Source organism: Epinephelus lanceolatus, chromosome 11 (genome assembly GCF_041903045.1).
Source record: "Epinephelus lanceolatus isolate andai-2023 chromosome 11, ASM4190304v1, whole genome shotgun sequence".
Classification (NCBI taxonomy): Eukaryota; Metazoa; Chordata; class Actinopteri; order Perciformes; family Serranidae; genus Epinephelus; species Epinephelus lanceolatus.
The window spans coordinates 38,105,063-38,132,002 of NC_135744.1; the positions used below are offsets into that span (position 1 = coordinate 38,105,063).

At 41.3% G+C, this 26,940-nt stretch overlaps 1 protein-coding gene across 4 annotated transcripts in view; it reads left to right on the forward strand.

Annotated features, from left to right (window-relative positions):
- Positions 1 to 26,940, forward strand: part of jade2 (jade family PHD finger 2) — a 257,626-nt gene that overhangs the window by 152,468 nt on the left and 78,218 nt on the right. For all 4 annotated transcript variants that reach the window (XM_078172613.1, XM_078172612.1, XM_033640720.2 and 1 more), the window contains exons 7-10: positions 2,039 to 2,206; positions 8,568 to 8,684; positions 18,248 to 18,745; positions 19,710 to 19,874. In XM_078172613.1, the coding sequence (XP_078028739.1) occupies positions 2,039 to 2,206; positions 8,568 to 8,684; positions 18,248 to 18,745; positions 19,710 to 19,874 (948 nt within the window). The remainder of the gene's footprint in view (positions 1 to 2,038; positions 2,207 to 8,567; positions 8,685 to 18,247; positions 18,746 to 19,709; positions 19,875 to 26,940) is intronic.

Here is a 26,940-nt window from a genome sequence, read left to right on the forward strand (position 1 = left end):
AGATGGAGTCTTTGATGTCTCTTTTCTTTTCTCCAGTCAGTGCAAAGTTCGTATTTGTACCTTTCCATCGTTTCATCTCTTTTTATGACCAAAAAGCAAGAATACATCAGTTATTACATTGCAAGGTGTCCTTCCTGGTGTAGAGTAGAGTGAGTGATTGCATACTGAGACCTGGCTTGAATGTAGCAGCAGTGGGTCTTTAAATTATGTTTGGCAGTGCTCAGGGGGTTTCATTTGGGCCGCAACTAAAAGATTCAACTCGTTAGAAGTGAAATTTGATAAATCTGACATACATGTTATAGTAATGGAGGAGAAAGAGGTGTTCAGAATGATTCACTCCCTGGAGTAGAGACACTTTCAGACAGTAAATCATATCTGACAATAAAATCAGTCTCTGTTTCTGACTCTGGGAGTTGGATTTGATCAAATATAAGTCAGTGTGCTATTATGTTGGCATGAAAAACACTCAGGGCACCCCCGTGTGTTAGCGGAAGGGGAAATGGGTGGAGCGCTGATGGTACAATAACCTGCTGTGTTGTTAAAACAACACCAAGAGGCATTTTGAAAATGTCTTGCTTCCCCAAGTTGATGTAAATCCGGTTTTAAAAAAGTTTTGGGCGAGACAAAAATATGTGGAGGGACTGCTTAAAAACATTTCGGTCTGTTTGTGTATTGTTGAAGCAGTGACGAACCTGACATTGAAAGAGCTGTGAGATGAAGCAAAAGGGAGAAAAGAGGCATGCTTTGCCATGTGTCACTTTGAAATTTGTGAATTTGCTTATTTTATGACAGAAGACATAAGCAGCAGGCTGTAATTACTTTTTAAGTTTATGGTTTGGAAGCGCTAACCGCTGAAAGTATGCTGTCTCCAAAAATGAAAAGTTTGGGGATTCTGACATGGAAACAAAACGATGGGGTGGCCTTGTGGCGGAGCTGGTTTGTCTGAATCCAGCCTATTGTAAATCATCACTCCAGTCTGGTTCCAGTCTCTTACTTCTCTATTGTAATTTTAAAAAGTCAGAAACATAAATGTGCTTGTAGGAAAATTCGAGCCCCAATATCCATGTTTTGCATTTCACAGTGTCCATATGTATTCACTGTGTTTGGTCTGGGTTTAATTTCCTGATAGCACTGCTTGTGAATGCACAGAACCTGACTATCAAGTCTTATATGCTGGAGCTTCATTGCAGTCATTTAATGATGACAGCATACCTTTAACAAAGAAAGATGATATAATAAAGGTGATTAGAGTATATACAGTATTGACTGATAGATTGTGTTTCTAAAGCAAATTTCAAATTGGCCCATGTTGATTTTCATAGTATTCTGAAATGAAAAGAACATACTGACTATCTTGTATGTTCTTTAAATATTAAACTTTATTTGCCTTAACAACCGTCCTCCCTCTTATTGGGCAAGAATAGTTTTATATTTTGGGAAATATACTTGCCAGTAGTCAAAAAGAAAGCATTTCTTTATTAGTCTGTGAAGGAAAAATTAAGTTTCTTCACTCTGTTATTTTAGTTAGATGAGAAAATTCATACAACTCTCATATCTGTCCACTGAAAAGTTACAGCTTGCATGTGGTTAGCTTAGCATAAACACTTGAAGCAAGGGGACACAACCAGGCTGGCTCTGTCTGAAGTTAACACATATGCCTACCAGCGCCTCTAAAGTGTAGTAAAGAACGTATTTGTTTGTTTGTTTGTTTATTTAGCACATATTAAAAAAAAAAGTCAACATTACAATTACCATAAAAAAATTGACAATCAGTAATACAATTACCATTAAAACCAATTACAGTCAGTAATATAAGAACTTCTTTTTAGGAAAAAAAAAAAAAAAAAAGAACAATGGGGAACATGCAAGGAGGTCCAAAAAACCCTCAAGGGGCTTGACAAGAGGACTTCCCTAAATAAACATTAAATTAGACATTGTCACATGCATAACATATACTGTATGTTATGAAGTGTCTCTCTTTGTCTGTCTTCACATCGTCCCCTCTCCTAACTTTTCTTTCTCTTTGTCCTTGTCGCAGGCGTGTTACGGCATCCTGAAGGTCCCCCAAGGGAACTGGCTGTGTCGGACCTGCGCTCTGGGAGTCCAGCCTAAATGTTTGCTCTGCCCTAAGAGAGGGGGGGCCCTCAAGCCCACCCGCAGTGGAACCAAGTGGGTCCACGTCAGCTGTGCCTTATGGATCCCTGAGGTGAGACCCAAAGGGAGGCATTGGGGGTTATGCCGCATCCACATGGATTCAGGCAGATGGCAACACAAAACAAGCATGACGATATGTTGCTATGGTGATGGTTATAAGTTAGCCAGATAGCTCGCTAAGCTAATGTAGCATAACACACTTTCCATGTTACCGACCTGGTATTCCACCCAGCTCTGTGCTGATTGCCTGCCACATATCAGCTTTTCTTTAGTATCTTGATTGATCTGATCGTATAGTTTGGCTGTTGTTGCACCAAAATTATTAGCATCTTGTTGTCCAGATCGTTTGCTCCTTGTTTGAGAGAGCTACATAACATCTGGTAGTAAATTCTACTGTGGAAGACGGTTCATAGTCAAGCTATTTAAACTTTGGTTGGCAAAGCTAACCTCTGTCACCGTTGCCAGTATTCCCTGTCGACCTCACATAATTTTACCATCTTACTCCCTTCCACTAAAATGATAAGTGGTTTGTCTGTCTATTGTCTGCCTGAATTCATGTTGATTCTAGCATGAGATGGTTAACAAACCTATTTTTAATACCAGAAAGTACACCCTCACTGCAGTTCAGCGGGCAAACACAAACCATAGAAACACAATTTGATTTTGTGAACCCTTACTCTTATATTGGCTTCAGCTGAGAGCAATCCAAACTCTTTCACTGTTCAAATGACATGGGAATATATTTGAAATATATCCGAAACAACAGTGTTTACAGGAAATATGGCTTAGACCTTGAGAAACACTCACACCTGTCAGTTTCTTTCAATTTGGATTTCCTTGTTTACAGTAAATGCTTAAAATGCTTCGTGTAGCTTCTGAAGTCAAGACCTCACACTCATCAGTCTGCAGATAATGTAAATTGATTCACGAGGAACCCGTTTGCCAAGCAGCCGCTCGTTTCCACTCGATGCATCTTGATGATACCTTTTTGGAAATGTCTCTCATCTGCAAGCTCCAAATGGACGTAAAGCAGCCGCTTGTTCCAGGGGTTCAGGGACGGATGTTGCTTCGTGCCTTGCACACACCTTTAAACTGTTAAGACAGTCAGTCATGTGTCTTCAGCCTATTCAGCAACACACTCCACCAGCAGATTTCTCAGTAATAGAGTGACTTTTGGCAGCTCAAACCTTTTACTTCTAATTGCCTTCTGTCACCCTTGATTGGGCTAATTGTTTTCGTTGCTGCGTTCGCTTTTGTTTTCTCTTCCTACCGTGGAGGAAGAGAAAAAAAAGATAATTTGCATGTCTGTGCCGTATGTGTGTTTGTGCACGTCCTCGCATAGATGTTTGCGAGTGCTTGCTAAAGAGGCGTTAATAGCAGACGTCTACACAAATAAACACACACAAACACGACACACACACACACACACATCACAACACTGGCTAGTAGATTCCTACTGAATATGATAGTAGTGGAAATTTCCAGAAAAGAGGCTCTGTGTGTGAGAGTGCCATTCATAGAGAGTGCTGGATTGGATGCATGTTTGTGTACGTGTGTGTTTGTGTGCATGAACATACCACCCAGCCTTCAAACGATACAGCCCCCCTGCGGTGCCATGTATATAGCTGCCGCCTGCCCTCTGCCTTCAACCCCTAGAGAGAGGTCCCTCTTTAAACAGCTTTTCACAACACACACACACACACACACACACACACACACACACACACATATTTATTCACAAGGACGCAGAGCCCCTCTTTTAAAATGCCTTTTCATTTAATACTGTGATTTCCACCCATTTCCACTAAAGTGATTTCAATTTTTGTCAGTTTTCCATCTACCGGCTTTGATATGTGAAGTAATTGGGGCTGGAATATGCTCATCGGGGAATCAGTGTATTAAAGGCCTGCATGTGCTTACACACACACACACACACACACACACAGACAAACACTAGGGATGTCAGTTTCAGTTAATTTTGTATTTTAATAGCCCGACACACATTTACCGGTAACTAACTTGTTAATTTTTAAGAAAAAAAAAAAAGCAAAATGACATGAAATACAAGACGCCTTTCCTTTTAGTCGTGCTTCATTGTAGCAGTGAGTTTAAACACAGCATTTCAAAGAGCTATGCATTAAGAAGTGGTGAAATTTTAATGTTTTATGACGTGAATGTCTTGCCTTTTACCTTATTTCCTGTTGCTTTGCTGACAGACAGCTGGCAAGCCACGTTAACATGCTGGAACATAGTGCCCACTGCCCACCTTTTTGTCTACACTGGTTAGCTAACGTTAGCTTGGGCTGCCCTGCACTGTGCGCTACGCTAAGCTAAGCTAAGCTAAGCTAAGTTAGGTAGTGGTGCTGTTTATTAGCAATTACTGCGGGTAGCCCTGTTCCAGTGGCAGGATGATGTTGGTGCGAAAACATTGTGGCCACCCCTGGTGTCCCCCCAGGTGGCCCCAATGTGTAAGCATTGTTTACGCACCACTAGCCATGCTGACACTAGCCATGTTTTCATCCAAAAGTGATTCGAATCATTGGGAAATGTGCATTAAAAGAAATACGAATCCTGTGTGTTTCCATTAAATGTACGGACTTTGGTGAAAACTACGAACTCGCACGAGTTTTCCGCAGAACCGGAAACAAAACAAGTCTCGCATTCTTCTTCTTCTACGTTTTCTGGCGGTTGGCAACCAGCTTGTAAATGCATTACCGCCTTCCCGACCCGGAGTGTGGATATCACCATGGAGAGAGGTGCGCTACGTCAGACTTAATTCGAACATAACTGTTTCCATCCCCCGTTTTGCGAATCAACATTTTTTCGAATCAACCAAAACCCGGCTAAAGCGAGCGTATTTTAGTTTGTGCGAATCAGTGGATTTTAATTCGAATTTTGGCGTTTCCATCATACTTTTCTGATGTGATACTTCTAGATGCGCATCTAAACAGGCTGATGGAAACATGGCTACTGCTAACAGTGCTAACAGAGCTAACAGTAGTTTATCCGGCATCTTACTCACTGGGGTGACCTAGCGGGGAGACGAGAGGGTGGACACAAGAATTTCAAAGCAACGCAGTTGGATTGGGACGGTGTTACTAGCGTTAATCGCTGAATGACTGGTGCCGCTAGCTAGCTCCCACCTGACCCAGCTGGTACGCAGTGTCGAGCAGCCAAGGCTAATTAACCAGTGGAGATCAGAGGGTGGGCAGTGGGCACTGTGTTTCCACCTGTTAACGAGGCTAGCAGACTGTCTGTCTTCCAGTAGATCTGGATGGTGAACTGAAGAGTAGCAAAATTAACCTATAGACCGACATGCATAACCTGTCAAAAATATTCACAGTGGTTAACAACTACACCACTATCAACGATTAACCTTTAATCAGTTAAATGGTGACAGTGGTATTTGATAAGGTGGGTGTGCTATTAAGCAGACGGATAAATTACCGAAAAAGAAGTGGGTATACTCCCCTATATATTCCAGGGGCTTTTGGCCGATAGGTGGATATACTGTAAACAGCCAGAAAAAGAGGTGGGTATACCCTGTATACCTACATATACCCTCGACTATACCACTGACCATTGACAGCCCTAACACACACACTTGCACATAGAAAACTAGAGCCCTGACATTAGGAGTATTGACAACCAACAGAAGAGGTAACGGTGGAGGGATTGTTTAAAGTGCAGCCTCTTTGTGTGTGTATGTGTGTGTTTGTGTGTACAGTATGTGCTCTGTGTGGGCATCATGGTTGAGAACAATCCAATCAATTAACCACAGCATTCAAAAAGTGGAAATCCTTTTGCCATCGATTGGTTCGCACATCAGCTGTATAAAAGAAGCGAACATTGACAGTGACAGCTGTGGCATCAATGTCTGAGTTGCACTTTATATTGACATCCTCAATGGAGTGAAAATTGACCCCTACTCCGATCGAGTGTGCTGTACAAAAGACATCAATAATAACAGAAAGAGCCGAGGCCGTGTGCTCGGGCTCTGGATGAGCAGACGAGCGGAGGAAAAGAAAATACGGATACAAGGACGAGCGGACGGAGAGAAGGAGGGGCACGACCCGCGGAAATCAGTCGTCAGCTTGTTAATGCAAGCGTGAAGGACAAGGAAAGAGGGCAATGCCGCAAATATGAGAATAAGTGAATGTGAAAGAGGTGGAATGGTTTTTGGAAAGAAACAGGCAGCGGAGGAAGGAAGGAAGAAATGGTACTCTGGTGATGAGTGCTCTCCACTCTATTCTGCATGGCTGGTTGGCACAGGTCAATGACTTTTTGGTTGTATTTGGTGGAGAGGGGTTTGGGGCCAAAGCCGTTCTGAATAGACCGCTCAGAGAGAGTGAGTCACACTGGGCTTTACAATCATGTTTTTCCAAGGAGCACAGGTGTCCCTGCTTTGAGTCCAAGAACAGACTTTCTAATTTGACATCTTGGCTTTTGAAATTGGAAGACACTGAAGAAATTATTATTCAAGCTACAACGAGTTGATTATTATCATGCAGTGGAAGGTTTGGTGACAGTTGTGATCATTTTATAAAATGATGACCGTAGATAAACCAGAGATTTTGTGTTGTATTAAAAGATGGGTGAAGCATGATCTCCAGCTGGTAATTGTTAACATATTTGTATTAATGATATAACTCTGCTACAAGCCAACACAACTACTTATTTTGAATTTATCAATTAATTGTTTGTGCTACAAATTGATGAAAATACCCGTCACTGATTTCTCAAAGCCCAAGACGTTGTCTTCAAATCGGTTAATTTTTCCAATCAACAGTCCAAAAGCCAAAGATATTCAATTTTAAAAAAAAATTCTTGATACAAAACCAAAAAAAAAAAAAGCTGCAAATCGTCACATTTGAAAAGCTTGGACCTGAATGTGTTTGTCATTTTGATTAAAAACATGAGTCAATAGAATAAATTCTCAACATTTGTGACAATAAATTTCCTGTTGATGGAAATGTATCAGCTTATCATTTCAGCACTAATAAATATTAAAATTAAAATTAAATTATTATGATGACAATAAATATGATTATCTTTGCACAATGTTGATTATAGTGTTGTCATTATATTGGAATTTCTAACTGTGATACAATACCTTAAAAAATATATTGGTTTCTAATAATATGGGGAAAAACTGACACTGAGGGCATAGTTAAAACATTTTTTTAAAGATAACTATATTAAGGCTACAGGACGATAAAGATGACATTTCTTTACTTGGTTAGTAGCAGAGAACTAGGGATGCACCAAAATACCGAATACCGAATGCCGTTTTTTAGTTTTTCATTAGTTTTTGCAGATGAACCCCCTCCAGATTAGTGTTGTCACGGTACCAAAATTGGGACCCACGGTACGATACCAGTGAAAGTATCACGGTTCTGAGTAGTATCACGATACCACAGCAAAAATGAGGCAGATGTGCCTTTTGTCATTTATAAAAAGATAAATCACTTTTCTATAATACATCAATGATATTTCAGTGGAATAAATTACTTATTGACTTATTCATACTTCAAAAACAGCATCAATGAGTGATTAACATAGGGGGAATCAAAATAAAATAAATAAATAAAATAAAAATCAACCAGCTACCCTCCTCCCCTGATAAGTTAATAACAGTCCCTAAAGTGCGGTGAGGTTTGTGGACCGTTACCTGCCACAAAGAGAGAAATGTGAACGGCTCGTTTCTCCTCTGACACGCCACATACTGTGTGCCGCCACGGCTCGGCTGTTCAGGTACTTTTGGGCAGTCATGACAACAAGTTATTCACCTGGAGCCGGACTTCTTCGTCGCTGGTAAGCCGTTATCATGCACTGCCGTATTTGACAGGAATACATTCCTGTCTGTGTCTGTGACCCCCGTTCAACCCACAACCGGCGGGATTTGCCTTTCGTTTCTGCTGCTGGTTGAAATCTGTACTCACACAGCGTGCTGAATGATTTATTTTGCCCGCACAAAACTATTTTTAGTCCCAAATGCGAGTACAGTGACAGACGGAGTAAAATATCGCCACACTGCCGACATTTTACTCCGTCCATTACTGCATGCTGTTTGATTGCGTTATCAAAACACGCCGCTATTATTCGGCCTTGCTTTTCACTTATTCCACCGAATGTGTGTTTTTTTTTGCAATATTCGGCCGAATATATTCGGTAACCGAATATATTCGGTGCATCCCTACAGAGAACAGCAGATAAACTGTAGTAAACATTAACAATAAGTCTGAGCGAAAAAGCGCAGCTTTTACTGGTGTATTGATACAAGGGAAAATGAGTATTGAAATCTTTTCCAATATTCAGAATCCATATGTATTGATAAATTGATACTTTTATTACAAATAATGCTTTGTGTTGGTGTCAGATAAACTGTATGTGTTCCTGCCTGCTCCCTGTAGGTGAGTATAGGCTGTCCAGAGAAGATGGAGCCCATTACCAAGGTGTCCCACATCCCCGCCAGCCGCTGGGCTCTGTCCTGCAGCCTGTGTCGAGAACACACAGGAACCTGCATACAGGTACGTACGATAAACGCTCATCACTGCATTTGTCCTGCCCTAAGTTTGTTATGAAGTGACCTCAGTAAAAAACAAAATTAAACAAATGAAAATAACATGAGCAGCACTCAAACATCTAGTTAAGTTCTGGTATGAATTAAGTGGTTTAAAAACTTATCTTAAAAAACATTTAGTCCCCTACTGACACTTTAACCATAACCTTAAAGGGACAGTTCACCTCAAAATCAAAAATACATATTTTACCTCTTACCTGTAGAACTATTTATCGATGCAGAATTTTTTGGTGCGAGTTGCTAAGTGGTGAGAATATCTGAACTGTCCCTTTCCCTTTAAGATAGATTAAAACCAGTTAATAAATAAATGTCCAAATATTGATAATATCACAGTCTTATTCTGTAGAAAAGGAATGTAGTACTTATATTATTTTCTGTACTCTGCTTCTCATGCATGTTGGGCATGATATTGTCATGTTTGCATTTCGGTCTGACAGCTGCCCTCCGCTATTTACAGCCAAACAGATGCGCTGCACATGTCATTTCTCCTCATCCTCCTTCTTTCTTCTTCTTCCTCTTCTTATTATTCCAATCCTGATGCCATCTGCATGCACTCACTGCATCATCTGGAGGTGGCTTTGGAAGGAAAACAAGCTTGAAAGAAAATTGGAGAAAGTTTTAATTGTGTGTGAAGTTCAATATTATCATCAATATCAGACCCAGTCATCCTGACAAACAGAAAGATGGGGTGTACATTCTGAAATAAAGCCTTACAGGCACATCCACACAAAGAGTTATACTCACATATACACACAAGCACAGCATTGCTCTTTTGGAATAGTTTTAAAGTACAAACATAGCACACACACTCTCTCACATAAAATGTCTCTCAATGACACTGATCATCAAAGTTCTTAGCCCCCCGCTGGGTGCGGGTGGATCTGTTTGAACTGGGCACCTCTTTAACATGCTGCTGAGTACGCAAACAAACCCCCCTGCTGACACACTAACACTAACCCACTTTACTGCTATTAGCTTGTGGACCATTCAGCTTTTAAAGTGCCCTCAAGGTGAACTGGATTCCTAAAGCACTACACTCGTTGTATACACACGGGTGCTGGATGTATATGAAGGTGTGTACCCAGGAGTGTGTCCAGATGCTTGTTTGTGCAGTGATGAGAGTGTTTGCTGTCACAGTATTGATGCTTTAGATTAACAGCGAGTCCTTGGGCCAGAATTGCCCGCAGGGAGAGAGTGTCTCTCTCCTGTTTCCATGGCTAGAGGCAGGTGGCTGTACAAACACACTCACTGATGAGCTGCCACCTCATACACGAGGTAAAGACGCAGCGCTGCATGGCACCATGAGTAGCAAGAGTCCTGTGAAGGCTCGTAATGTAGGGAAGAGTATGAAATAAGAAATCAGTTTGAGAGTCTGAGAGAATAACACAAATGTGTCATCAGTCTTGATTTTCTTCCAGACCACTTTTGATAGTATGAGCCTTGTTGCTCTACGATACTTCAAGTCTTTGGTAATTTCATCTTTTGGTAATTTGGTGGTAACAAACTTTCTTTCGTCTAATGACGCCTTGTTGAGTCTCTTTTCATGTACTGACAGTTCCTCCCATAATGATTGTCGGGTGTTTCACAGTGTTCAGACCTAAATATTTTGTATTTAATGACTTGCTGTATAATTGGCAAGTTTCCCAAGTCTAATGAGACTCCTAATTAGTGCGCTATTAAAGGAAGGTGGACTGGAAAGGTCAGCCAGTCAAACCTGTGCTGTATTTGTTAAAGCTCAGAGTCAGTGATAGGGTGACACAATCTGCTAATTAAGAAAGTACTTTTGCTTCACGGTTAGTTTGTGTTCTTCACAGATTTCAGAAGAATTTGGCAGCCATGTAGATTTTTAATGCCTGTAGTCATGCTATAGGTACAGCAGGTGAATATTGCATCTAAAACTACAGTTATTAGGCTAATCTTGCTGTGCAACAAAAGACAATGCTTTTTGTTCAAGTCTAGTGGAGATCCCAGAGTTTCCAAAAATATCAAATAAGTCAGGCTGAATTTTGGGGGAAACATCTAGAATATTTCCATTTAATTAAATGGTGCAGCCTTAAAAATGTGGGTTCTTAAGTTTAAAGGGATAGCTTGGATATTCTGAAGTGGTGTTGTATAAAGTTCTTATTCATAGTGACTGTATTACATACAGTCGATGGCGGTTGGCATGACCCAGGCAGGCAGGAGTCCCAAATTGAAAGCAAGCCACGTACTGCTGTGGACGTGAGCAGCAGCAAAATGTATTTTAGTTACCTTAAAAAAGTCCTGCCTAAAAAAAAATCCACATCAGTTTAAGTGTGTGCTATGCTTAGAAGTTTTTCACCGCTTTACCTTGCTATCAGACTGATTTCCAATGGGGAACTGAAGCCATTATATCACTCCCCTAAAAGCCAGAATCCATTGAAAAAAACTGTAATTTAACATCACTGAACACAGAAGCTGCTGGTGTACTGCTGCCTCGATCAGTGAATTTGTTTGTGTTATTGCACGACTTTGGCATTTAAAAGGGGTAGTTCGGATTCACCACATTCAATTACACAAACTAACTAACTAACTATTCGAGGCAGCAGTACATAAGCAGCGCCCATGCTCAGCAAGCTTAAAGGGAAAGTTCCGTTTTTTACAACCTGGACCTTATTTCTGGCATTAAATACGGTTGTTTACTCACCCAGATAAGTTTGGTGTCATTTGGAGTCCTTCAGAAGATATTTGATCCGGGAGAGCCGCGTACATCCATATAGTGGGAATGATCGGGGCACTGACAATGAGGCTCTAAATAACATATTATCTGCCACGAAACTTGTTCATTTCACCAATATGTTTTTATGAATCGCTAGAATATTCAGCCATGTTTCAAAAAACTAATAGTAGCAAATTCCAGTTGTAAAGAGAGCCGTGCGCGCACCTGGATGACATCATCCAGGTCAGAGGTTAGTAGGTCAGTATAAATGACCCGGATGATGATGACAAGCAACTCTAGTGATTCATAAAAACTTATTGGTGAAATGAACGAGTTTTGCGGCAGATAATGTGTTATTTAGAGCCTCATTGTCGGTGCCCTGATCATTCCCACTATATGGATGTACGCGGCTCTCGCGGATCTAAATATCTTCTGAAGGACTCCAAATGACACCAAACTTATCTGGGTGAGTAAACAACCGTATTTAATGCCTGAAATAAGGTCCAGGTTGTAAAAAACGGAACTTCCCCTTTAAATTACCATTTTCCACAATGGAGTTTGGTGTCTTTGACGAGAGCATAGACCTCCACATTTTGTAGGTAATACACTGACTATGTATAAGTACCTCATACAATCCCACTTCAAAACATCCCTTTAATGTTTATCATTAAGTATAAACATTATATAGCTTTAGTGAAAAGCTGGAACAAGATGACAATACATAAAGTAAGTAGTACTGTCATATGATGAAGATGATTTCAACAACCATAAAAGGGGGAATAAAAGAAGAAACCTGGATGTCAAGGAGTCCAATCTTTACATTGTAACCCTCTGTTCTCCCCTTAAAGTCAAAGATTTATCTCAGCTGATTGTACTTTTGCCACACTGTTATTAGGGTAGGCCGACACCATGTAGGACACCACATGAAAGGCTTAAATTCAGACAAATCAATGTCTGAGGGGGGTAAAAATATAGTCCATGTGGGCTTAAATTCCCCACAGAGCATGAAATGTTTTAAGGAAAATCAAAGGTTGAAAATGAATAGATAAAAATATAGCTGAACAAATCATCAATATTCCTCAGGTGTCAGGCTCTCTCTCACCATCCAAGGATCAAAACTGCGTGGTGGATATTGGCACTCATATACTGTAGGTTTAAAAATCCATGATTTCATCAGGATTTCTTCACTTGGCAGGGTTAGAAATGAATGATGAATGTCTCACCCCAAGGCATGCTAGTTTAAGTTCTTAAATTCTGCCAAACAAGATATTTAAAGTAGATTAAAAAAAATCATAGAAACTGCTGCTGTCCATAAGCTCGTGTCAAGTCAGTGGCCTCCTCTTAATTATCTAGAATTGCTGACCAGATGTGTGTGGGAAGTAATGGTCTCAGGTGTTGTGTTTGTTTTGAGACAGATTAAAAATGTTTCAGATGCTTCTGTGTCTAAAATCAAAGGTAATTGAAATAACGATGAATGAAAATGATCAAAGTACTGTAATGCTTTAAGAGAGCAGCATAGGAGCATTGGAAAAAAATAATAGAAGTCAAGAATATGAATGTTAAGTCAATTAAAGTAACAGGATTTTTCTTTTAACGTCTTTTTCTGGGGTTTATTACAATTTTTAAATGTCTAAATTACATTACAAAGACCAAAGTTATTTAATATTCTAACTGAATATACACTCATTCTGAATTTGAAAGGTTTGAAAGTGTTATTCTTTCCCATAATTAAACTGGTATAAACCTTTCAGCAATCATGGTGCCTTCACAGATAAGGAAGTTAACCATGATGCCATATGCACTAAGACACCACCATACCATCGCAGATACTCGCTTTGAACTTTACACTGGTAACATTTTGGATGGTCCTTTTCCTCTTTTGTCTGGAGGACAGGACGTCCATGATTTCCAAAATGAATTTGAAATGTGTACTCATCAGACCACAGCACACTTTCCACTTTATGTCAGTCCATCTCAGATGAGGTCGGAGCTTGGAGGATGCTCCTTTATACCCATTAATGATACCATAATCTGTTACTACCGTATTTAATCTGTTTACCTGTGGAGTGTTCCAAACAGGTGGTTTTGAGCATTCCACAACTTTCTTAAAGGGATAGTGCACCCAAAAATGAAAATTCACCCATTATCTACTCACCCATATGCCGATGGAGGCTCAGGTGAAGAGTTTAGAGTCCTCACATCACTTGCGGAGATCCAAGGGGAGAAGGGGTAGCAACACAACTCCACCTAATGGAGGCTGACGGCGCCCCAAATTAAAACGTCCAAAACACATAATTGAAACCACAAAATATCTCCATACTGCTCGTCCGTAGTGATCCAAGTGTCCTGAAGCCCCGACATAAAAAGTTGTTTTGAAAAACGTCACTTGAACTCTGTTTTTAGCCTCATTGTAGCCTGCAGCTCTGACTGCCTCTCTGTGCACCACCGCGCTCACGTGTGCGTGCTTGCCCGCGAGACCAGCATAAGCACATGAACACACATGAACACGGTGCCCATGTCTCACGGTCTCACGCAAGCGCACACATGTGAGCACGGTGCACAGAGAGGCAGTCAGAGCTGCAGGCTACAATGAGGCTAAAAACAGAGTTCAAGTGACGTTTTTCCAAACAACTTTTTATGTCGGGGCTTCAGCACACTTGGATCACTACGGACGAGCAGTATGGAGATACTTTGTGGTTTCAATTATGTATTATGTATTATGACGTTTTAATCTGGGGCGCAGTCAGCCTCCATTAGGTGGAGTTGTGTTGCTACCTCCTCTCCCATGGGATCTCCGCAAGGGATGTGAGGACTCTAAAACTTCACCTGAGCCTCCCTCGGCATATGGGTGAGTAGATAATGGCTGAATTTTCATTTTTGGGTGCACTATCCCTTTAATCTTTAGCTGCCCGTCCCAGCTATTTTGGATTTTTTTTGTGGGCATCAAATTGACAAAAAAAAAGTTTGAACAATCTGCAAATCATTGCATTCTATTTTTATTTACATTTTACACAGGATCCCATTTTTGGGGGGAATTCGGGTTGCACATGTAATGTACATTTTACTACTGTACTTAAGTAAAGTTTATTGAATATAGCACCTTTTACACATCACAAAGTGCCTAACTGGACTAAAATTGTTAATAAAACCATAAAACAGTGATTAGGTTATTTGCCACTTCTCTATGCAGTATATGATGCTGCTGAAAGAAAAGTCAGAGCCTGACTGACAAGAGATGTGAATTCTTTTTGGAAGTATGTCTCATTGTACACAGTCTCTAGAAGTTTAGGATTTAACTTTTTCCAGTGGTCTAGTGTTTAAAAAGTTAACAAAAATCACACTAATCAAATTGCAATACTTGTAGAATCACAATACTTAAGAATCACAATACATATCGTATCGGCACTTAAGTATCATGATAGTATCAAATTGGGAGATGAGCATATTTTCCCAGCCCTATCGTGAATGCAGAGAGGAAAGTCTGTTGTTGGTAGATGAGGTACATTAAAGGAATATAACTTTCACTTACATCCAAAATGTCACTTTCAGCAGTGTGATATATATGATATGGTTAAATCAGATATGATTAATATCTTTTTTCCTGGCTACCTTATGCAAAAAGGTTGAAGATAAACATGCTGGTATTCATAAACACCTAAAAGTACTCACTCAGCGTGGGCAATGATAAAAACCTCATTCCCTGCCAGAACTGAGCAGGTGCAGTTGAAAAGGCCAGATGAGTATTTTTTGCGATGACTCGGCCCGCACCAAACAACACATCCAGCCGGCTCCCCGCTGTGTTCAACCTTTCGCCTTTTGACACCAAATAAGTGAGAGCAGCTGCAGCGGGCTCAATCTGACATTTGGGGAAGTCACTAATAAAACGGGTCTAAAGTGCAGACTGTAACTCCACTAAGATGATGATGTATTAATTGTGGTGATATGTGATTATTGGATCATGCCTTCTGCTCCTCCATCACTGACTTTGTTTACTCAGCGATTTAATGGATTCATGGCAGTTTGCTCCTTGAAGTGTATTTTAAAGCCACAAAATACAAGAGTTAACAGCATTTGAAGGTTGAATATCGAAGTGTTCATCAGATTAGATAGGTGAGACATCAAATTTCACCTATAAAAGAAACAAATGACATAAATTAATTAATACTAAGAGAGGCTAAACATTGTGAGAGCAGTCAAAGTGAAACCAAAGTTGGAATCATGGAGTCTTTTGAGCTGCAGAGGACTGTTTACCTCCACACACGCCTCCCTTTCCTGTGTTGAAGATAAGGGGAATAAGGATAAAGTGACAAAATTACACCTCAGCTGCATGCTTTGGAAATATAAGCATTTTTTTCTGGCTAAAATCTAAACACTCACCTCCCACTATGATATTGCTCTGCAAGCTACAGCAAGCTAACAGTCAGATGTGGTTTTATATGATGGGTGGGGGAAGCTAGCACCAGAACTTGGGAGCAAGCTGCTCCCAAGTTCAAGATGAGTCATCAAAAATGTTCATTTCACTGTGTCTTCAAAGGGTCAGGTCAGCCAAATTACAAACCAAAACAAAATTGTTTTCACTTACTTCCAATGTTATGCAGCTGTGCAGACATGTCTTATTCTTGCCCAAGTGTTGAGAGTCTGTCCCTGAAATATTTGCCTCCACTCTACTGTAATGCAGAGAATGGTTTTTGTGTGAAGTGCTCAATGTATTGGAAAAACTACATTAATAATTCCAAAAGCTACATATATCTATCTACTCTAAATATACTACAGCAGGGACTCTCAGCCTATTTTACACCACTGACGGTTTTCATATTGACAACTGTGTTGTAGATCAGGCCAGCAGCACTGGTGGGGGGTAAACATGAGTACTCACGCTAAAAGATAAAGTAGACAGGGGGTCTTCTGCAAGGCTGTTTGGGGTCTTGCATAGATTCATGTTATATTAGTCATATAAATTATGTAAGTTGTGGTTCAAGCAAGATGTCTCTGATTTTCCTCCGAATGCAAAAATTAGCCTCAATAGTGAATCAAAAAAGAGGAACAGAGAGACGCAGAAGAGTCACAAGAGGGACAGTGGGCAACATTAAAACTAAACTATAGACACTGAAACTTAAATTAATTTGTGCTGCATTTTATTGTCATTCTTAAACAAATTTAAAAACAAAAACAAGTACAGATAGACTTCTTAGGAACTCTCAGCAGCACGAGAATGAGGTTTTGACGATGTGTCATGCATGCGACCCACTGCGAGAGATTTAAAAAGTAGTTGGTGGCAGTTAGGAGCTAACTCAAAGAAGAACAGCGCCTAAAAAATGTCTATAGCATCATCTATGAGTAAAGCGGGGTTCTGTCACTTTTTACCCAGCCATTCAATCACAGTGGAGGAGGGACGAATACCATGAAGACCATCCATCACATCTTACATGTACAAGTGCAGAACAACAACAGTGGAAAAGAACTATGCTGATATACTGTGTATATATATTAATATATGTTTTCTCTCATAAACCCATATAAACTGGCAGGTCCACCCTCTCTCACTATGAGCTTCAGCCTTCCCATCATCCAGAGCAAGGGCTAGAGCAAGCACCTTGTGGCAACTTTTTTTTTATTTCCGCAGGATATTCCGTGTCATAGCAACCAGATGCAATCAAAGCATCTCTGCTGAAAAAACATTGTGCCTCCAAAGTGCCCCAAAGCTGGGCTTTTCCCTGAGAAGCGTTTGGCATTTTCAACGGGAAGTAATGCTTTGGTGGACGCCCTAAGTATAAGTAGATAACTAGATAACTTCCCTGCCTATTATTTCTGTGTTAAATCAACTAAAAGCCTGTTGCCTCTTTTAAGCATTTTTTGTAAGAGCTTCAATGTTACCAAAGAGCTGCTATATTTTGCTTTTTGAATAAAAATCTTCTAGTTGCAGAAAGCAGTCGAGACAGAGACGAGGGAGGAAAGGTTGTTTGTCGAAACGTTAGACAGAAGTTGTTCTCCAGACGGTGGAGTCACTAGGATCAGTCAGGTTTTTGTCACCACGCTCAGATGCAACACAGTGAAGAGAGTCACCATCCTGCTGATGCTGAACTCCTCTGAAAAGTACAAGCGCCGACCTGCACACGCACACACACACAGACACACAAACACACACACAAATGTGCACATACATGCACACAGCGACAACAACACACAGCCGCAAGGGCTCTCACACACACAAAATCACACCATGCCTGGAGGGACTCAGTGGGAGGCTGCCTCTTAGTATGACCTGTAATGGATAGCACTGAGATACACACACACACAACTGCACACACACACATCCCAAGTTACCGAAATGTCAGCAGAAATGGGGGAACCGTGTTTGTTGTGACTTGGCTTGTCTTTCTGCTTTGCTGCACTTGTATTGGAACCTTGATAACACAAGAAATGGACCGAAAATGACACTTTAAAACAAATAGCTGTGACAAAGTGTCTGAGAAATTGAAGAAAAAATTGTGTGTGTTTGTGTGTGTTTACATCCATGTGTTCCTCAGAAAGAGAGAGAGAGAGAGTAAGAGGGAAGTCGCTCTAAGATAATAACAAAAGCAGTTTGTTTTCTATCAAGCATTTCAATCTGCTTGTTTTTTAATGAACACAGATACAATTAACACTCAAATGGGATTTCTCTTTCTCTGTTCCACCTTCCATTCTTTCTTCTTTCTCTTCTGCTGCCATAATACCTGAGCTACATCTCTTATTTGGCTCCCCACATCCCTCCCTGCTTCCTTCTCATCCCTTATTCCTTGTATCCCTTCTGTCTCTGTGCTTAACACTACTTACTCTCTTTCTCCCCCTCCCAGTGCTCCATGCCCTCCTGTATCGTGGCCTTCCATGTGACGTGCGCCTTCGACCACGGCCTGGAGATGAGGACCATCCTGGCAGAGAACGACGAAGTGCGCTTCAAGTCCTTCTGCCTGGAGCACAGCTGCACCGCAAGCAACAGCAGTGCAACCAACAACAACTTCTCCAGTTTGACCAGTGTGAGCAACGGCAACCACACAACCACTTCCACCACCAACGGAGCACACAGCACAGCCAGACCCGACTGGGCCACCACCGGCGCCAGTTCTGAGCTCCGGCCGGACCAACAGCACCAGCCAAACAACAGCGGTGACCCGGAGCAGAGGTCGGTATTGTACCCGATTTCGGTGTCGACATCAGAGAGAGCTGAGCGGGACCAGCTGGAGAGGGAGAAAGTGAGCCAGAGGAAACAGAAGCTGCAGGAGCTGGAGGATGAGTTTTACCAACTGGTGGACCCCATTGAGGTGGCTGAAAACTTGGCGCTGCCCGTCTCCCAGGTGCGTTAGCAATTGAAGTGAAACACTTGGATTTTTCATATGAAATGATGAGAAATGATGTGCACTTGTCATTCAGTGTAATATATGCACCTCCATATGCACCAGAAATAACTCACTCCTCCAGACAGTGAGTCGGGTATAAATAAAGCATAAGTAGAAAGCACGCAGACAGGGCTGACACATAGCTTTCTGATCAGACGAATCAGAATAGACACACTTGTCCATGCTAGCAGGCAACAAGTATGCAAAAACTGTGACAGCGACGCAGATGGAAAGTTCCATTTCTGTCCAGTAAGTAGCTCAAGCCTCTTGTGATTGGCTGGAGAATTTTGCATGGTCTGACAAAACTAAACAAATCTGTGGAGCGCTTTATAATTTTTTCCATGTAGGTTTGAAATGTCATAAAATCTAAAATGATGATAAATAAGAACTTGATAAGGTCTTTCCATTCTGATCTTTAGCCAGTATAATATGCGGTTAATCATGAATCAGCTGAGATGAAGACTCTGCAATTAATTAAATGTAATCAGATGTGGTATTGATGGGTTGCATTTAGAGTGCCGGCTCTAGTGCATCAAATAAAGTGCTCCCTATTCACAGGTAAACCGTCTGATAAATCACGGGCTTTTGTTTAGAGCTTGCTGTGATTAACTGGCCTTTGCTTTCCAAACATGTTTGTGGCTGCAGGCAAAAGCTTTTTTCACCATAAAGGAAGACTACAGCTGTAAGCAAACAGCTTTTCATACGTAGGGGATAAAAACTCAGTAGCCTGTTTTAATGGAATCATGAGATGGTGCACATTCAAGGCTGTTTTTCAAATGCAGTTTCACTCATTGTAAAATATTCAAGTGTGCAAATGATTTTCTTTGCTGTTTCATTTGAAGCAATTGATGTTTCAATCTGCTGACTTTCATTAGAACATTGTCATCTTAAAAAAGGGGGAATATTTTGTCTCTCCACTCAGGTGGACTTCTTATATCAGTTCTGGAAGATGAAGAGGAAGGCCAACTTTAATCGACCTCTGGTGACCTTAAAGAGGGACGAGGTGGACAACCTGGCCCAGCAGGAGCAAGACGTCCTCTACAGACGCCTCAAACTCTTCACACACCTGCGACAAGACCTGGAGAGGGTGAGTAGGAGATATGTGTGTTTGTTTGGTATGAAGCCAGTGAAACCTGTTGCATTGCGCAGTGCATTATTCAGACTGGAGGTAATTTTTCAGAATGTGTGCGTATGTGTGTGTGTGTGTGTGTGTGTGTGTGTGTTTGCACATGTGGGCATATGCATGCTCAGTGCTCGATCCAGTCAGTGTTGATGATATTTAAGGGGTAATTTACATTTCTCAGAATGTTAATTAAAAAGATCATTGACAGTATCATATAAAGTTGATTTTTGCTTTCATGAATATTAATGCTAAATGAATGAATAGCCTGAAGGATGAAGGCATAATGAAATGGCTGGATGATATAATGAGTGAATGAATGATAGCCCAGTGTTGAAAATTGAAGTGAAAATCCACCCACCACACAGAATTCATTGGTTTTCCCTGTGATCTGTGTTCACTGTGACAGTTAATTCGCTATATGTAAAAGCCAGGCAGCTTAGAGGACTTTTTCATTAGGTGTGTTTGGGTTTGTGTGCTTCTGTCTTTGGGACACAGAAACTTTAAATTCAGTCTCAGGTGACACAGAGCACAGAAATTGCTTATGCATATCCCCTGGGATGTGGAAAGTTACCAGTAGAGTAGCGTGGAGTGGCACAAGCTAGATAGAGTTGGGACCGAATTCTTTCTCTTTTCTCGGGGTTCCATCTCATGAGCCCCTTGCTGAGCACCACTGTGTTCCCCAGAGAGAAATATGCTAATATTTGTGCAACTGCATGTCATAGAGGAAGGTATTTTTATTTGTAGTCTGCAGGAGAGTCTTAGAAAGGATATTGCCAAGGAAATCTGTAGTTCTGCGGAAAGACGTCAACACTGAGGTAATAGAAGGAACAGTGTACCAGATCTTAACCCAGGTGGTGTTTAGCATTAAGTTTCTGTGGTAATTATGGACTGTCCACAATGTTCAGGCATGCTCTATTTTTCAGCACTGTCGGACAAGTGGCCTCTCTCTGACTTCCTCCAGGCACAACACATTCTCACTCCCAACTCGTCAAATATGGCAGCTTCATCAGTGGCCTCATGTTTCAGACTATAATACTCTAGGTGCCCCTCTAGCATCAGTTTTGGAGGTTAAAAATTGAGTTGTTTTTGGAGTTAAAATTTCTTAAAGTATGTTGATGAGTATGTCACGCGTGGTATGTCATGTGACGTAAGGGACACGATACTGTAACTACATTACATACTTAACACTGACCTTGGGTTTGACATGGGACACAAACGGTGGACTCTTGGGTGAAAGTTCTGTGTTTGTGTGACCCATCCACCTACTCTCCCTCCAACCCTTAGTGGACTTTCTTGCTTTTAACACTACGTCATTGCTGCAGATGAGATTACATTGGAGTTAGCTGAAAGCCTGGTGGGTCTCATATAGATGCTGTGGGTTACCTTGTACACTGACCAAGCTGCTGTATTTGACGCCATGGGAATGAGACTCTGTGTGTGTGTGAGCAAGGTAACAGAACACCTTTCGCCAAAGAGCAGTGATCAGTTATGTAGTTGTATCCTCAAATCTTTGAATATATATGTCTCAGACACTAGCTGTTAATTGGTCTCCATCTGTTGGTGAGTTAGGGTGGATCTGGTGATGAGGGGTTGCTGCCAGACAGTACTGATAAATGTGCAGTTACAGTGAATTAGAGACATTTGTTTGAGGCCCCTGTCTCTGAGGTCTTCAGCTCAAACCCTGCAGATGAAGTATACCTGCATCTGTGTGAAGGTTGGAAACAGGAAGTCTAAGTGGGTTGTGTTCAAAGCCTCCCTTGTGGAGCAGCTGCTGGGACTTGAGGCCAGACTTGTGGTGGCAACCAAAGAAGCGGCTGGTGGAGGTGAAGGAAGCTAAAGAAGGAGGCCTTTTAGGCTTTGTGAGTTCAGAAAACTCTGGAAATAGCAAACAGTTATTGGCAGGCCAGATGGACAGCAGCTTCTGTGGTCTTGGAAACAAAAGTTCAGGGAGGCCATGGAGAAGACACAGACCTCTGTAGACATAGCAGTGTTGGAGAGTTGCTATGTTTAGGGTTGCCACTGCACTGACAGATGCCTTACACTAGATGTATATATCCATTTATAAAAAGGAGAGGGTTGCACACAGAAATGTATCATTCAATAAATTTGCTTGATCATTTGTCTGGCAATGCACAACATTTTTGGCTGTTTGTCCAATCATCAGTGTGCCACTGAAGAAGGCTGGATGGCTGGAAACATTTTCTGTATTGCCCATCAAATGATGAAGTTAACTTCTTCTTTTTATATATAGACTTAAAGAGTTTCCCATTCCAAGGGTGGATGACATTTACCCCAAAATGTTCTGGATATTGTTGGGCTGTCTTGGCTGTTTGCTGTGTTTCAATCTTTATACTACTATACTTCATTTTATTCCTGCCTTTTAGAGAAACATCTGTTCTTTTTTGCTACTTGCAGTCTGCTCTCTGGAGCTGTGATTAGGCAGAAATGATTACTGTAATCACCAGTATCAGGTATTTAATACATGCTTACTACAGTTCAGTGTAAACCTGAACTGCAGTAGTACAACAGTTTTGAGGTCAGTCAGAATGGTGAAGTATTCCCCCACTGCCTTCAGTATCATAGCTCAGACTTGGCAGCTGAATGCTAACCACTATGTAAATTTCCTTGCTTGGTTTCTCGGATTGGTTGCGCCCATGCCCATAACCTCACTTCAGGCTCATGTTCGCCGTGCTCTGATAGTTGATTGGCATTCTCTGCAGCGGTGCTCTCAAAACCTCTTTCTGACCCTGCAATCTACCCAACAGAATCTGAATGACAGCAGGCCGCCCACAGCCAAACATCTACTGCAACCTGAGTTTAGGGGGATACAGTTAACTCTGGCCTGCCAAGGACAGGCGGCTAGACTGCTATGCTGTTTCTCATGTTTGGACAAATGTTTTATATCAATACCACAATCTAAGAAACACTGTATGGTATTTGCTTACTTTCTGATACTAAATCTACCAGAAAGAATCCATGTTGAAAAAGTTTCCTCCACAAATCCCCTTAACAACCAGTTTTAATGTATTTTCTTTCAGCAGTCTGTAAGATAAACCAAATCATCTGGTGTCCTAAATACTTTTTTCCTTCATTTCCTTGGCATGTGATTTGATACGGTGCAGTTGGCTCGCCTTGGTTTGGTTCAGCTTCATTGATTTAATTTGGCTCACAGTGGGACAACCTTTTGGCAATTAGGTGGCTGCATATCAACCAAATGACCCATTATTCTCTAACAAACTAAAATAATAACATACAAACACAGGAAATAATTGGGTGACATATTTTAATTGCTCGTTGGTTTTCCCATTTAGCCTCAGCTGGTAATACCAGTTGAGAGGCCGAAAAGAGTTCTGATTAGACTAGTGGATCAGCGTGTGTCACCCAGCATCCCACAGGGTTAATTTAGCTTTTAGATAACAATTTCTCACCTCTTAACTTGAAATGATGGAGTGAAAATCATTTCCCACAAAGCAGAACACAGGTGGGTTTTAACAGTTTACAAGTGGCTGATCCAATCCATGATCTAGACTGAAAGTTCACCGTGCCATCACTCTGTTTTCCTCTTGTTGTGCACACCACAAAATAATAAGACCCAACTATGTACAGTAGGTGCACAGGGAGTTGTGAGTCTGTAGCTGTGCAAACTACTTTCGATATATAATAATATCTGTGATGGAAACATTACTTTACAGAGGTGTTTGTTTCCTATAGACTTGTGTAACTGAAGCCACACCACAGTGGTCTCCAGTGGTCAGGGTGTATTGATCGTTGCAGGCCAGGCTAACTTCCTGACCAGTCAGTGTATCTGTAGACTCCATAACTCCTCTCCCTCCTGACCACTTTTTTATTGATGTCTGTGTGTTGTAAAAGTGGACCATACCACTTCAGGTCTCTCGGGTTAACTCATCCAATAAATAAAAGGTAAACCATTTGAAGACACTAAGTAGGAAATAACAGCTTATTTACTGTTAATCAGCCAGTATGTAAAGCACCACAAAAACAGCTGTGTGTGCATTGATCTGATTGTTTATTCACTTGTTCATCCATCTGTAAAACCTGTAGGAATTATACATGGTTAATTAAGTAGTCAGTAATATGTATACACAACACAGCAGGGATGAGTCACATCACAAAAGAGGTTTCCAGGGGACTCTAGAAACTGATAAACATGCTTGTAATCACTAACAGGCTAACATTAAAGGAGCAATTTGTCCCACTACCCACATTTGGGAGGTCTGTGCTATCCAAGTGCCCTTGTAGTTCTACCTGTAACACTGTATATTTGATCCTACTTATGTCTTTATGATGTAAAGATAACGTAAAGATTAAATTATCATTAATCAAGCTGTGAGCTCTAATAAACCTCCACCTGCTTGCAGTCTTGCAAGTCTTGAAATTTCGCAGACCACTCGAGCATAGTTGGCTGCAACCAGAAGAAGGAACTTCACTGCTCGCAGATATTGTAAGAGTGAATTTTGCAACAGATCCTGGTGTATATGTCCAATTAAAGTGTTATCTCTGGAAACATTTGTTGTGTTTGACTTTCAGAGTTTCTGTATTTGGGTTTTTGTACGACACAAATGTGTTGTCAAATCGCTGCAGGTGCTTCTAAATATACTTCTTATTTATGGCTATTTTTTTAAATGTGTTATCAAAATCCTGAAGATGTTTTGAAAGATCTTACACTTGCGTTTTGTCCGTTTTCTCTCAGCCATTATACGCAGGGTATCAAAAATGCTACCAGCAGGATTTTGTCTGTGCTGGAAGGAATCCTCTATCACATAATTGTGTTGAAGCTTCGTCAAAGTATGGCTTATGAGTCCGTAAGCGATGCTACAACCTCAGATCAAAACAATGTGATGCTTGTTACTGATGGCTCCCACAAGGGGGACTGTGTCATCAATGGGCGACGACATGGTTACCACGTTCGGAGGCTGTCTGAACGACGACAAGTTGTAGAATCTCAGGCTGCTTCGAATCGAGCAGTGTTCTTCTTTAACATCGCTCGAAGGTCTGACAGAGAGAGGAGGATTGATTGTGTTTGCTGCTGGCAGGTCTCCCATGAGGAGGATTGATCATCAGTTGGTCCCATATTGGCCGAGCGAGTGTTGACAGCTCACCACTACTGATGCTTGTGGCTGTCGATATACAAGCTCTCTTTCTCTTCTTCTGTCTCCTTCACTTTCCTTCACCCTGCACTCCCCCTCTTTCATCTCCTCTTTTCTTCCTCCTGATATCTGCTTCAGTTTCTCACACAGATTTAAGAAACAGAGTCTCATTGCTGACCCATATTTTTAACCCATATTACTGTATTTTGGCTCTATTCAGTGTTGTGAGCAAATATTCTGCTTGGTTTTTTCGTTTAGGTTTTTTTTTTCCCTCTCTGAGTTCAAGTGTGAGGTCTTCTCTGTGGAGATGGACGTGTGTATGTGTGTATGGCATTGTATTCGTGTGTGTGTCAAGGCGAGTGTGTGTGTATCTTTGCACGAGAGAGTATTCCAATCATCTCTGATTTGCTGGCAAATTGAAAAATCCCCTCCATCCTTCCATCCCCGTCATCCCTAGACCCCAACCCAATCAGACCCCACGACCAAACCCTCCAGCCTGCTGCTTTTGTGAATAAACGTGTGTATGTGTGTGTGCATGTTGGTGGTGGAAGAATCCGGGGGCTAATGTTGGGGTGGATTATCCCCCTCCTCTTCCTCTTTGAAGTGCTGCCAATGGAACGAATTGCACCGTGCTGTCCCTAATGCACTGGTGAGCTTTCTCCATTTCTGTACTCCTCTCCTGAGTGCCGCCCCAAACCCCCCTTTCACCCACATCTCTCATCCAATCAGCGTGCAACATGTCGAAGCAATGTGTGGCATGGTGATTGGGTAGTGTAAGTTTACAGCTAAACATGTCTTCTTCTTGTTCTTCTTCTCTGGCTTGTATGGGGTTTTCAGATCAGAATAAAGGTACAATGGAGGTGTGTCTGCGTCTGTGATGGTGCTGGACTCAGAGGCTGCTTTTGAGAATTTTGTCAGTGCAAGTCCTTACACCAGTCTACCAACGGAGTGCCTTTAAACAAACCACTGCAATAAAAATATATTATAAAAATACAAAATGGGTGTATTAAATTAGGTAGCAATAAATTATTTTCTATATTGCACTTGTTTCTAAATTGAGTTAACTCAAAAAACTATTTAGCTCTTGGCTTCAAGCAACTTATTGGAATGTCTGATGCCCCCCCCCCCCCCCCCCCCCCCCCCCAAAACCATAAAATGAGATATGATGTGTTAACTAGGACATTTGGACAGGCTAGATTTTTACCCAGTGGACCATCTTCATGCTAAGCAAATTGACTCCTGGCTCTAGCTTCATACTTGGCACACATGAGAGTGGTATCAATCATCTCATGTAACTCTCAGCTAGAGGGGGAATAACATATTTCAGAAAATATAAGACTAATTCTCTACCATAACAATGAAAAGGGTCTGTAGAGAGTTGTGTTTATATTCCTCAGTACAACATATATAAAAAAATGATTGTTTTGGTCTTGATACAGAAACACAGGTGTTGTTTAAGGCTTGGTATTGACAGCTTCCAAACAGCACCCAGCCATAGTGGATGGCTTACTATTAGTTATACACCTCTGTATTTACATTTAAATGTGGTGGTCAAATACACCAAAAGAACGTACAATAACAATGAAACTTTGACTGATATATCACGATACTGGAATTTCAAAATGATGAGTTTTGGATTTGGTAGGGCTGGGATGTAATTACTGTTACTCCTGTAATAACATTTGGATGTTTTGGTGGCATCTCAGCATGCCAAACTCATAAGGCCCGTTTCCACCACAGGAACTTCGGGGTAATTTTACGGGGCCGGGGCCGTTGGTACGTGTCTCCACTGCAGGAACCACCCCCGAAGGACAGAGTTCCGGAACTTTTACAGGGGCTAAACAAGCCCCTCCTGCCTCGGAGTAGGTACTCAGATCGGCCCCTGGGTTTACTTGGTGCTGATTGGATATACTCAAGGCGGG